We start from the raw sequence: 12993 nt of genomic DNA on the forward strand, positions 1-12993 counted from the left end.
TGTTCCTATTTATCCACTAGATTCACTATTAATGGCATAACACAAGTAATCACATATTACGGGAAACTTTCATCATTAGGCACAAAATTAAGCTTCATCCGCTACTCCCATGTCACATAAATCCACTGATATTCAAGAAAAACCACATCAAACAACCTAGGGAATCTACATGCCACAAGCCCGAACAAATGAGTTGCACAACAATACCATCCTAGGATTCCATCCCAAATCTCCAATTTCCTACACGTGAATTCTCTGTTCCTTCTAATAAAAAATATGGGAAGCTAACCGGAGTCTACCGAAGGGAAGCCATAACCTACCTGGCAGCCAAACAGGTGCCACGAACCCACACGTTGCCTTGTTTTTCAAAGCGTCTCCAAATAATCAAACTCTATCACATATGAATTCTATGTAAGAAACCATGAATAATGATGCCCATATTGGCTACTTTCTATTCGGGTCAAATTCCAACCCTTAATTTAGGAAAACGGGCCCCAAGGGCAAAACGGAAATTTTATGACCAAAATACCAAATTCAATACTAAAAGGTCAAAACCCATTACTTTAATCATAGTAATACTCAATTAGTTCTCAAAATCATCATTTATATGAAAAACCCCAAATTTGGGTCTAAGAACCCTAACTTTGATTCAAGAATTTCAACTCTAGAATGGATGATTATTGGTTAACAAACCTAGATATATCATTATCAAGCATAAATAGCAACATTAACATCGTTTATTCACAATCTAGGAAGCCAATTCGTTTTGAGAACCTTTTCAAGAAACCCCCCCCCCCCCCCCCCCAAACCTTCTTTTAATCTTAAGCTTCTAGGAATTTCAAGCATGGATTCTTACTTAGGAAAGAAAATGGAAGAGATTAGGATTAGGGGACTTACTTCCAAGAGAAATCTGACCATTCACCCCTCAAGTCGCCTCCTAGTCCTAGGTGGTAAGAAAATATAATAGAAGTTATGGGAGGAAATAAGGGTTTATGGAGGCTTTAAAACATAAAAACTGCTCGTCGACCGCTACAGCGGTCGCCCTTACCGCTCCAGCAGTCACCTTTACCGCTCCAGCGGTCACCTTGACCGCTGCAGCGGTACCGCTGTAGTGGTCATCCTTACCGCTGCGGCGGTCACACCAGACACTCGAAAAATCTGGTGTCTTCCAAATTTGAAAACGACATCCGGACAAATCCCAGAACCTCCCGAACACAAACAAAATATGCAGATATACATAAAAACGCTCTACGAACACACTCGTGGCCTCAGAATTTCCAACGGAGGCTTCGTTGACCAAGTCAACCCCTGATAACCTAAATATCAACTTTTCAACCCAAGTCCCAAAACGCAACCGAGTGCATTAGGAACCGAACCAAACCCACCAATTAATCACAAATGGTCATCCGGACCTCTCGGAATTGACAGATTTCCGAAAGAAATCCGTTCACCCAAAAGTCAACTCCCGATCAAATAGTTTTCGCTTAAAGCCAAATTTTTCTAGCAAACATTCCAAAGCCCAAAACGATGCCTAGGAAGTCATGCCAACTATCGTCTCGGGTCAAAATAGTACTAACAAGACTCAGGAACGGGTCAACAAGGGCAAAAATGGAAGAATCACGTTAACGACAAAACGGGTCGTTACACTAATGAGGCTGGAATTTTCACCAAAGAGAGAGTTTTTACAACAACGGGAAACTAATTGGAGCTCTTTTAAAGGATTCTAGAAATCTAGGAAGAATAATGGCTCAACTGGAGAAGCTTTCCGGCGTTAGGGGGTTGTTTTCCGACGAAAATGGATTGGAAAAGGGGTGGGGGTAGTTTTTGGATGGAGAAGTTTATTTTATTTCTAAATCAGGGATCTAAAACATTGGGGATGGAGACTATCTTATATCTTTTAAGACTTTGGGGCTGGGGTGTAAGTCTTTTAAGACTTTGAGGATGGATACTATTTTGTATTTTTCAAGACTTTGGTGCTAGGATGGACAACTTTTGAACTTCTGTTGTTGATGTCATAAAGGATGTCTATTTTACCAATTTTTCAAGACTTGTGGGGATTTTGCCAATTGAGAACTCAAAGTGGGATTTTATCCAAGAGATCCGAGTTTAAAAATTCAAACTCATTATTCAAGAAAATGGACGTTGTATTGAAACTTTATTTCTTCAATGATCGCATGAATGCCCTTATCTTGGGTGGTCTTTAATTTTTTCCCCCTCAAGTCGCAGGTGTTTAACTTTTTTGTCCTTCGACACGTTAAGTAACAAAAAATTGGCCGCAAATATCCCTGACATCGAAAAAAAAATCGCCTACCCACCTAATTTAGCAAGCATAGTTCTATAGAAATTTTGCTTTGTCCGACACAGTTTCTATACGTATTAAATTTTCTGGCATAAGTTGTATAGTAACTGATTCGCTCGACACTACACAACTTATGCCGGATGATTGAATTCTTAAAAAAATCATCCGGACAACGCAAAGTTTCTATAAACTTTTGCCTTGCGAATTAGTTAATACACAACTTATGTTGAAAAATTTAATTTCTATAGAAACTATGCCAGACAAGGCAAAGTTTCTAGAAAACTATGCCTTGTGAAAAAAAAAATTTGGTAAGAAAACCGCGAATTCGTCGTCTCTGCTAGGGATCGAACCCAAAATCTCTAATTTCGTAGACCAATGAATAAGAGTACTTTGGCCCACACATTTTCATTAAATAAGAAGATGGGGCAAAATTAAAGACCAGTGATTTGAGAGGCAAAAATTAAAGAGCAATCTGTTTGAAGGACAATCTGCGCAAAAAATTGTTCTTTAATTGTTTCAGAACCAATTGGTTATAATGAATACACATTTTAGCTTAATTTTCTTTCACCATTTAGTATTAATGTTGATAATATAATTAAGTAATTGATAGTGTTATGGTTGGAGAATAGAGAAAATGTAATATTGATCGGAGAGAAAAGAAGATTAATTCTTTAGTTAGACATTTTTTATTTCCTCTCATGACCGCGTGAAGCGTGGGCAAATGCTCTTGTGAAAAATAAGAGAAAGGTTGGGGCTGCTGTGGTTAAAAAAAAAATTGTAATGGAAAGGTTTTTTCCCCTTTATTAAACTTTTTAAACGCATTTAAAAAACTCTTAACACATGTATGTCTTTTTGACATGTTATCGGCCAGTGTAATTCACGCATGTGGCTTGCCGGGCTTGAGTATTCACGAGGCACATTATTTATGTAGACTAGAACTATTTGGTCGCTTGGATTGTTAAAGTGCTTAAGTGGCTGTTGGTGACAAATTTAAGTGTCTCTATATGTATTTCATCTTTAATATAAGTAAATTGATTGTGTCCTCTTAAATACCATGCATTCTTTTTAATATTAAAGGTATATTTTGAAAGTAATTGTCAACTTAAATCTTGAACTTCTAAAGTGAGAATTATTTTAGAACTTTTTTTTTTTTTTGAGTTAAAGTGAAAGTTAACTTGGGACACAAGGAGTATATATTTCTAAATAACGTACAAATAGTGAGAAAACAAAGCAATTGTATGGCTGATCTCTAATTCTAGAAAAAAAAATATATATATTCGCAAGACACTTGAAATTCACTTAATCTAAGATATCAATGTATTTGAGGGCTCTCATAAGGTATATTGCTCAGACTCTTTAAAAATATCGTCGGGTGCGTGTCTGATATTCTAAAAATAGTGTATTTTTGAAGAATCCAACGTAGATGTGGCAATACTTTTAGAGAGTCTGAGCAACATGGCCCGTAAGCAGGTGCCTCATGACTTAATCACTGGCATCTTCAGAAGCTTTGAAACCTACTCATTAACTTCAATTTCTTTTATATGGAGAAGCTCGAGTATATACTCCACTCCATTTACCAAATCATATACCATCAAGCCTATTGTTCCTCCTACCCAACTGCCCAACTGACTTCCAACCATATAACCAAACCTGCCTAAGTTGTGTTCACCAAGATAGCCAACCCACTGGGTGCCCAACAAAGTACCTAAACTCCTAAGGAATCCCTCAACTGATGTACCCCCAAAATAAATTGCTTCAAAAAAATCCCATCCTGCAGAAATAGTAGGACCAATAACACGCTTGGTTTCCCCGACAGCTATCTTTGCTGCTTTTTCTCCTTCTTTCTGAGCTAGTTTAGTTGCATCTTTTGTCGTTAGGCCTTGTGATATCGCATCACTCAAAGCAGTCTTAATTGCTAAATTCTTTACTCTATCCACATGAGAGGATCTGCTGTTATAGAAATACAACTTCACACCTTCCTTGACGGCACAACCTATGGTTCCTGAACCCCCATCAAAACAGTTCCACCATCTAAATTGGCCACTCTTAGACGCAGCCTCTTGACCGACCAAGTCGCGACATTTTCCAGCTGTAAAGTAGTAGAATGTTATAACATGGTTGGTTTGCTACAATATTGAGTACTACATAACTATGTTGGAAAGGAACAAGAAAAATCATCAGATACCGATGATGAACTAGAGTTAATTGAACGTAAACAGTAAAAGGCACAAATCCCTTGTAACAGTCTCAACAATACCTTCCGAAGCAGAAAAGATAAGCAAAGAAAGTGTCTGAACATAGCTCCATAAAGCTACTTTTGAGCAGGGAAGCACACAGAGGCAGAGTCAGAATTGGAACCTTATAGATCAGAGATTCTAGTTCTTTAAAGTTACTGGGTTCTAAACTAATAACTTCTACATATTCAATAATTTTTTGAAGACAAATACAGGGTTTGAACCGAGACTAATGGATTCAGCTGAATCCATAAATTATATATTAACTCCGCCCCGGGAAGCACACATGGACATGGAATTTCCATAAATTAATATTGTCAGGATGAGTGATCAAGATAACCACACATCATGAGAGCACAAAGGATGAGAATATTACTCCCAAAATACATCTAACTGCAGCTGCTCAACTATATTATTAAAAACATTTTAGCATCAAATTGAGTCCTGCACTCTTGCTTGAATACACACACTACAAGAAATGTGATATTTAGCTACAAAATTCTTAGCTACAACATAAAATTCGTCACTAATTGTTCATTTTTTGTGACGAATTTTACATTTCGTGTTTAAATACACGGGTCATATACTTTTAGTGACGAAACAAGAATTCCGTAGCGAAAAATTTGTCCCCTAAAGTTTCCCACCAAAAAATGAGTTGGCGTCATTTATTGAGTAACATTAGCCACGAATTTTATATTATCAGTGACACATTATTTTGTAACTAATGATGTACCCAATTTGTGACAAATCATTTTTTGTCTTTAAATTAGTTAAGTTTTGGACACGAAAAGATTTTGTCACAAAAAATATGTTGTTACAATAGTGACAAATTAGCATTTGTAGTTAAATGTTGTAAGCTTTAGCCACAAAATTTTATATTTATTTGTGACCTTAATTTTCATCACTAATACTATAAACAATTAGTGACAATCACTTTATTGTCTCTAATCAAGCTGCGACTTATTGACAATAAAGATTTGTCACAAAATATGCAATGTGATAAATAGTGACGACTTGAAATTTGTAGTTGAATAAATTCAACTATTTTGCTACGAAAAATATTCGTAGCTAAATACAAATGTTCTTTGGCAACAATTGTTAATGATTTGAAGCAGAGGAGGGCCCACATGGAAGAGTAGAGGTGCAAGTGCACCGATGCGCAAATGAGTGAGTTCAGATTCGAACCTGCGATTGTGCTTACATTTTGTACAACCTTAACTAGTGAGCTATCTCTCACAGTTGCTTCTCATGTGTTGAAGAATTATTTTTATAGCAGAAATCATACTTAGTATATACATGTGTCACTACTCAAACTATCAGTAATCAATCTGACATGGTTTATCCCACAGTCGTCATTGAAAATTTTGTTAAATTTATTTTAGGATAGTATTGTCCCAGTCGTTTTTAAATCATGGATCCGCCTCTGATTATGAGTGACAAGTGACAACTAACAAACATCTATTCAAGCGCTTTTAAGGGGAAACAACAAGACTAAATCATAGAATGATACTGTATCTTATGAAAAGGCAAGGGTCAATGCAAACACAAAATAGGGAGCGGGGGTTGTGATTCACTAGCTAGTAAAAATACTGCCTATTCCAAAGGCAAAATCCGAGCAACAACTTTAAAAAATAGTGGAGTTTCGATTAAAAATCAATTGATTTGTGATTGTCGAAAAGTAGCACATTGATATTACTAACCGTCCAAATCTTCAATAAAAACAAAATGAGTCTATTAGTTAATTGGGAGGAAAAAAACTAAAAATCTACGGATTCGATCGGTTTTATAATGCACTAACTGAAAATCTAATCGAGGTATGGACCATGGCAGGGTGTTATTCTACCCTAGACTACTTATGCTAGTTGGTCTAAGGTTTTTGTTTTTCTTACTTATACTATTCAACCGCATTTTTGTGCCAAAATAATCAATTATTCCATTGATTTTCTTTAAAAATACCTTTCAATATGCTAGTTTGAACAACTCTCATTGTTTACACTTCTTCCTGGCTACTATTAAATTACTGACCATGCCAATCAATTTTTCAATAGGTCATTTTTAATAAGTTAACATGAGTTTTGACCAAAAAGATCGACCGATGGTTCGATTTTATGAATATTATTTATTTGTTTATTTATTTTTAATACAAAACCGACTGATTTTGTCGTTTTATGAAATAAATGATTTTTTTTTGTTCAATTTATCAATAGACTTAGTTGGAAAAATAATTCCCATCATTTCGACTCTATAAAACCGACGAATATCCGTTGGTTCCTTAAAAAAAAGTGATTTTCAAAATAAAGAGCAATTATATAGAGACTTATATATAATTAGTGATTCAGAACTAATTTAATTTTAATAGGAGTACCATAATAACTTTCAGACTTGGGACGTTGGGTGTTAATTACATCTTGACTTGTAGCCGTTTCCATCACCTACACCCAAGGCGATTTTTTTTTTGTTTCATTATGTAAACTTAATATATAAAATATATTTGAAAAAATTATGATGGGTGTACATCGGTTCAGTTAAATTTTTACTATTGACACCCTTACGTGTTGCCATAAATATGAGTAAAATAATAAATTTAAAATTAATTAAATTTGCAAGAATATATTTGCACCGTTGCAGTTTTTTTTTAAATTGTTGGTGAAAATGAAATGTTTAATTTCTCAAAACTCTTTCGAAATTTTAAGCAAAAATAGAAGCGCCAATGTTTCCCTCCTATTTCTTTGCCTTCCCCCCAAATCTCATTATGTCTTTTATTTTCACTTTTGGCAGTTGCATCAGACCCTTTTATCGGTATTGTTCATCTTTGGCTTTCACGTTTCTTCCAATTCTTGGGTTAAGACTTGAGATGGTAAGATTCTTTCCCTCTAATTTCAGTTGTTTATATGTTCAAGGTTTTGGCACAAGTGAATAATAGAACTGATATAACTCTTTTTCTTTTGCGGTTTTGTGGGTCCTCTGTTGAGTTAAAGTTGCTTTGTAATTCAATCTACAGTTCATTTGTAATGTTCGGGTTGATAAATATAGAGAAGAGTTTAAATGATGTCTACTATTTTCTGAAAACTGATTTTGTATTTTTGGAAGTTTGAAGTTGTACCTGTTCCATGCCCTATAGTGGCGTTGGGAAAGAAGTTGGTAGTGTGATATAGGCTTGCTACTATTGAGTTGTTTCCTCTATAGGTTTTTTTCCCAAGTTGGATCAACTCCTTCCTCCCTTTTTATACATGTAGGACTTTCTAACATATTGCCTATGTCATTACAAAGGGAACAAGTGACATAGTGCTGGTTAAATTAACCAAGAAATGAAAAAAGAACTCAACTGAATGACTTAATTCCATTCTTGAAGCTTAAGAACTTGAAAAGTATTTCCACTGTCAGGATAATGGATGTTGATTTAGTTCCAACAAGAATCTGATGTTGATCTAGTTCTAACAAGAATCTGAAAAATATGATAACATAGCACTTGGATATCTATGTGATGGTAGAGTCGTTCTTTCGAGCCTAGGGTCTATCGGAAACAGCCTCCCTACCCTATAAAGATAGGGGTAAGGTCTGCGTACATCTTACCCTCCCTAGACCCACTTGTGGGACCACACAGGGTATGCTGTTGTTGTTTGAGAATCTGTCATAAAGGTTATTACCTCAATTCGTTCTCCATATCGTATTTGTGATTGTATGAGTTGTACTCTTCAAATTGATTGCCAATTTTGTTTTCTTCATTAAGTGCTTTGAATAGCATTTACTAATTTAGAAAGCATTATATAGATTTAGTGTGGTGGTTATTGATAAGAAATAACTCAGTTTCATCATTCTAAGAGATCTAGAGAACTGTTTAAGATAGTATAAGGAGGGGACTAAAAAAGGTTTTTCGTTTAAAAGTTAGCTTGCTCTATTAATGTTGGGTGATATATTCTGCTCTACACTAGTGCCACCTCTGGCTCTTAAGAAAGGAAAAGCACTAAAGAGATGGGAGGCATGTGTGACTTGCCACTGTTGGTTGTTGTTTAGAGATATCGTTAGTGTTTCCCTTTAATTATTGTTTATTTTTTTCTTAAATTCAATTTCATTTTGAAGCCTTACTTTTTCTTTCTTCTCTCGAGTATATAGCTTAATGTCTCTTCATAATATTTGATGAATTATGTTGATGTGTTTATCTTTGGGTGATATCATTCATTGTAATATATGAGAAACTAAATCCTTCTAGTTTCAAGAGTTGGTGCATCTAGCATTTCTTGTTTTTGTTTCATGCTAGAATAAAAGTTAGGAAAATTGGAAGGTTAAAGACGTTAGCTTTCCCTTAAGCACAAAAAGGATTCAAATTGTGTTTGAAACTAGGGACTATTTGAGTATAAAGCATCATGTCAGAATTTTAGTGTTCTAACTAGTGCAGCTTATCATTAAGACAGAGTACATATTTCTAGTCAGGCTGCACATGCTGGTGTAACTTCAAATCAACACCCAGATAATTATATTCCTTATAGTTCTTTGGTTCTTTTTATTTTTTATTTTAGTGTCTTTTCTCTTTGCTATAGTATGTATTATGAGACAGTTTCTGTAAATATATCTTGTTTTGCTGAGTGCTTTTGAGTAAAAATTAAAATGTCTCCTTCCTAGTTCACCTAGACATTTCATGATTCTTGGTTTTCTTGATGAATTGGAAAAATTACAGAAAAAAATGAAATGAAGCGAAATAGTTTGATATCTTTTGAGTATTCTACTTCTTTCAAATGCATTGGGCGTCTTTTATTGAAATCTTTGGCTTTTGGTGTATGACATAGCGATAGCAAGTGAGTGTATACCTGTACTCTTAAGTTTTGACCATCTTATATTCTTCAAAAGTGCCTCGGCAAAATTCTTGAGCATTGTCTGTTGGTAATTTGGTTCAAGTTTTCTTGAGCTTGTAACGTATATTCTTTTTAGTAGATAAACAAATGTAATCCTAATCACGTTGTTTGTCTTCTTTTCCTTTTATCAAAGTGTAATTGCATTTTTCTTCTTTTATAGGACGAATGTGTGAAAATCAACACAACTAGCAATCTGGTACAACAATGCACAAGCTGTTGGAAGATCTATCTTGGGTCCTCAACTTTTGGATTAGAATTTAGTTTGACAACTCTTTGGGTAAGCCGTGTTGTGTTAAGAATTCATAGGAAGCTGCTTTTTCTTACTGTGAGTCCATTGTTTTCTGACTTTTGTATCAATATTCCGTATTTGGGTTACATCTTGAACTTAGTTTGTTTCTTACTCTAGGATGCATCTCTTTTAGTGAATCTATTGTTACGACCTTGTAAGACGGTTGGAGGGTTGACTACTTTCTCTTTGTATCTTATATGTTGTTATCGTTATCTTACTTTTCTTATTGTTTGAAATAGTAGGACAAAATAGCATCTAGAATACAATGCAACAATGATGATTATGCTAATCAGGAGTTGCTTTCTCTAACTTCAATCGAGGTATCTTCCCACTTCACCTTGCTTAATCTTTTGCTTCAAAGTAAATGCTACCATTGTTCAGATAGAGAGCATTTTTTAAGTTGGTCCCGTTAGGAAGTTCAGTCATTGCCTAGTTGTGTACAAGAAAACGAAAACTACATGTTATGGTTAACATTCTATGGTCTGATTAGTTCCGGTAACTTTCATCTTTGGTATCCATGTCATAAATTCGGTATTATTTAAAATGTAACAAATTATTTTGAAAAATGTCCTTTAAAACTAAGCAACCACTTTATGTTAATGATGCTTGCTTGTTACACCATTGAGGATTTGTGTCTCTATATTCTGGTAAAGAGGATGTTGTTTGGATTATACATATGCTGACCCTCTATTTTATTTTTTTAAAGTATAAGCACTGTCGTGATTTTTTTGGCATATTTCAATTATTACTAAATGGAGTTTCTTTTATGTAAGAGATAGCTATCGCTATTTCAAATAATTGGATGTTCTTGTGGTCAAATGCTTATAATTGGTACTATCAATATATTAGCGTTGAGTAACTCACTAAGTCGCCTTTTTAGCAGTAGCTCCAGCGAACCTAATCTTTGATGGTTACTGGAATTTCTATGGTATTCGAGTCTTAATGCCTCGTTGAAATTCTTACCAATATCTAGTTTCCATTGTATGCACCGTCTTTTCCTCCGAATTTGATAATTTTGATAAATTCTAATTGGATTACTATCAAAATTTCCTAATTTCTTTCAATCTTTTGGTCCTTTGCTATTTTTGGATTTAATATAGGAAGGATAAGGTTCTTCAATAACAGGAAATGAAGTCAACCACAACTAGAAGTTTGAAGACAACAAAATAGTTTGGAGACATTTTATGTTATTATTTTGGGTTATACATCTGTACAAAGAAAATGGGTTATAAATTTATAATGTATACATCTGTACAAAGAAAATGGGTTATAAATTTATAATATATACTTTATATACTTTATGTTTTATTATCAATGAAATATTCTTATATTACTGTATTTCTCAGAATCACCTCCTTATTGACTACGAATTAACCTCGTATGTTATGCCAATTGAAATGGTAATTAATTATGACAATTCGTAGTGGCAATTTTATTTTGTCAGTAAAAGCAATATTTTTAGTGACGACATGATAGTTTTACCTACAAAATTGTAAACCTTTTGAATAAAAGCAAAGTCGTCACTAATTTATACATTTAGGGACAAATTATTTTTTTGTACATAAAAGACTACCTTTAGTGATGAAATTATGTTTGTTCAACTACGAAATGCATATAACTTTGGAGACAATTGACGTCGTCACTAATTAAACTAAATAATTAGTGACAAGGTAATTTCGTCGGCATTTGTAACCTTTTTAGCGACAAAAATACACTATCAACTACAAATTTTCTATACTTTTCCAGACAAACAAGTTCGTCATAAATACTATGCATTTAGGGACGAAAATAAATGTCGTAGTTAATATAACTAGATTTAGCGACGAAACACTAAATTGTCTTTAAATACTTTTAGCGACCCACCTTTAAGGACGATTGATTGACGATAATTATTTCGTCAAGAAAGGTTTTTTGTAACGAAAAATGACTTTTAGGTGACAAAATAAAACGTCACTGATAATCAAATTTGTTGTAGTGACAGCTCTACACATAGAAGCACATATGCAAGAAATATGTAGTATAAGATCAAAATAATTGCACATTATCTCCCATTTGCACATTACTTCCTACTAGATAGAACAAGCCTTTCTTAAACTTCATGCGGAGCCAAACTAATGCCACATAAATTGAAACACAGATCAAGTATTTTAATATTCTTTTATTATCATTAATATCATAATATAACCTTTGTTTTTCGTCAAATACCATAGTCATATGTAGCATGAAAGGTAATAAAAAGCTAGAGAATTCAGGTGAAAAATCAGAAAGCAACTAACAGAATCTAAGAAAGCATACTCCATTTGGGGCTCGATCGAATGAAATTAAAAAAGCGAGAAAAATAAAAAATTGAAATATTACCGGTCATGCTAAGAGTGATCATGCTAGCTAGAAAGACAGGAATTTGAACTCTCTTCTTCTCAATCATGGAGCTTTTTTGGCTGGTTGCACCTTAAAATTTTAATGGTGTATATCTAAATAGATTAGAATGTGAAAGGGTGTAAAGAACCAATTGAACAACGCATTGGCGTCAACTTCTTTCTTTAATTTCCTTGATCGCAACAACAACAACAACAACAACGACAAAACCAAGTGTAATCCCACAAGTGGGGCGGATCGCTTTTTTTCATTTTTCCTTTTCTCCAACTTTTTAAGCATGAAAGAGTGCGCTAGACTAGTCCAGTATAGGGGGATCCGGCCTTTTCTCAGTCCGTAACCAACTCCCCTCTTCTCATCTTTGCCCAAAAAACAAGAATAAATAAAAATAAAAATAAGATACATTAATTAATAAATGAAAACATATTTTTCTTTTTGGGTGTGAAAAAACCGAAACAAAACAAAGAGTATTTTAGTTAGTATCTTAATTAGGAGCTGCTATCCTTTACCTTATATCCTATAAGTGTTGTTTAGTTCACGGATAATTATTGTAGATATCGTGGCGTACGTAAAAAATCTCCTAAAGTTTTAACTTTGCTTAAGTATCCCAAATCCTATTAGTGTTGTTTAGTTCACGGATAATTATTGTAGATATCAGTGGCGTACGTAAAAAATCTCCTAAAGTTTTAACTATGCTCAGGTATTCCAATCTAGAAAGACTTTACATCCTTAACTACAGTTTTGTTATTAAAATAGTTTCTGAATATACTGGTTAGTTTGGGCCTTTCTAGGCAAAGACGAATTTAAGATTTCTAGAACATGGATGCAGTACCTAAAGAAAGCAGAAATGCGTTAAGTGAGAATTGATCCTTATTCCTCTTGATAAATAAAGCTTTTAACCAAGTGCATTTCAGCCTTTTTGTAGCATGGGTGCCATCAGGTAATATT

At 34.2% G+C, this 12993-nt stretch overlaps 1 protein-coding gene across 1 annotated transcript; it reads right to left on the bottom strand.

Annotated features, from left to right (window-relative positions):
* Nucleotides 1–3198: 3198 nt before the first annotated feature.
* LOC132611298 (uncharacterized) lies at nt 3199–12375 on the bottom strand. Its single transcript, XM_060325730.1, has 2 exons — nt 12031–12375; nt 3199–4388 (listed from the first exon to the last, which is right to left on the bottom strand). Exons 1-2 carry the CDS (start codon nt 12095–12097, stop codon nt 3814–3816), a joined length of 642 nt encoding a protein of 213 aa, XP_060181713.1. The 5' UTR covers nt 12098–12375; the 3' UTR covers nt 3199–3813.
* Between the last annotated feature and the right edge of the window lie 618 nt (nt 12376–12993).

The sequence above is a fragment of the Lycium barbarum genome, chromosome 9, assembly GCF_019175385.1.
Source record: "Lycium barbarum isolate Lr01 chromosome 9, ASM1917538v2, whole genome shotgun sequence".
Taxonomy (NCBI): domain Eukaryota; kingdom Viridiplantae; phylum Streptophyta; class Magnoliopsida; order Solanales; family Solanaceae; genus Lycium; species Lycium barbarum.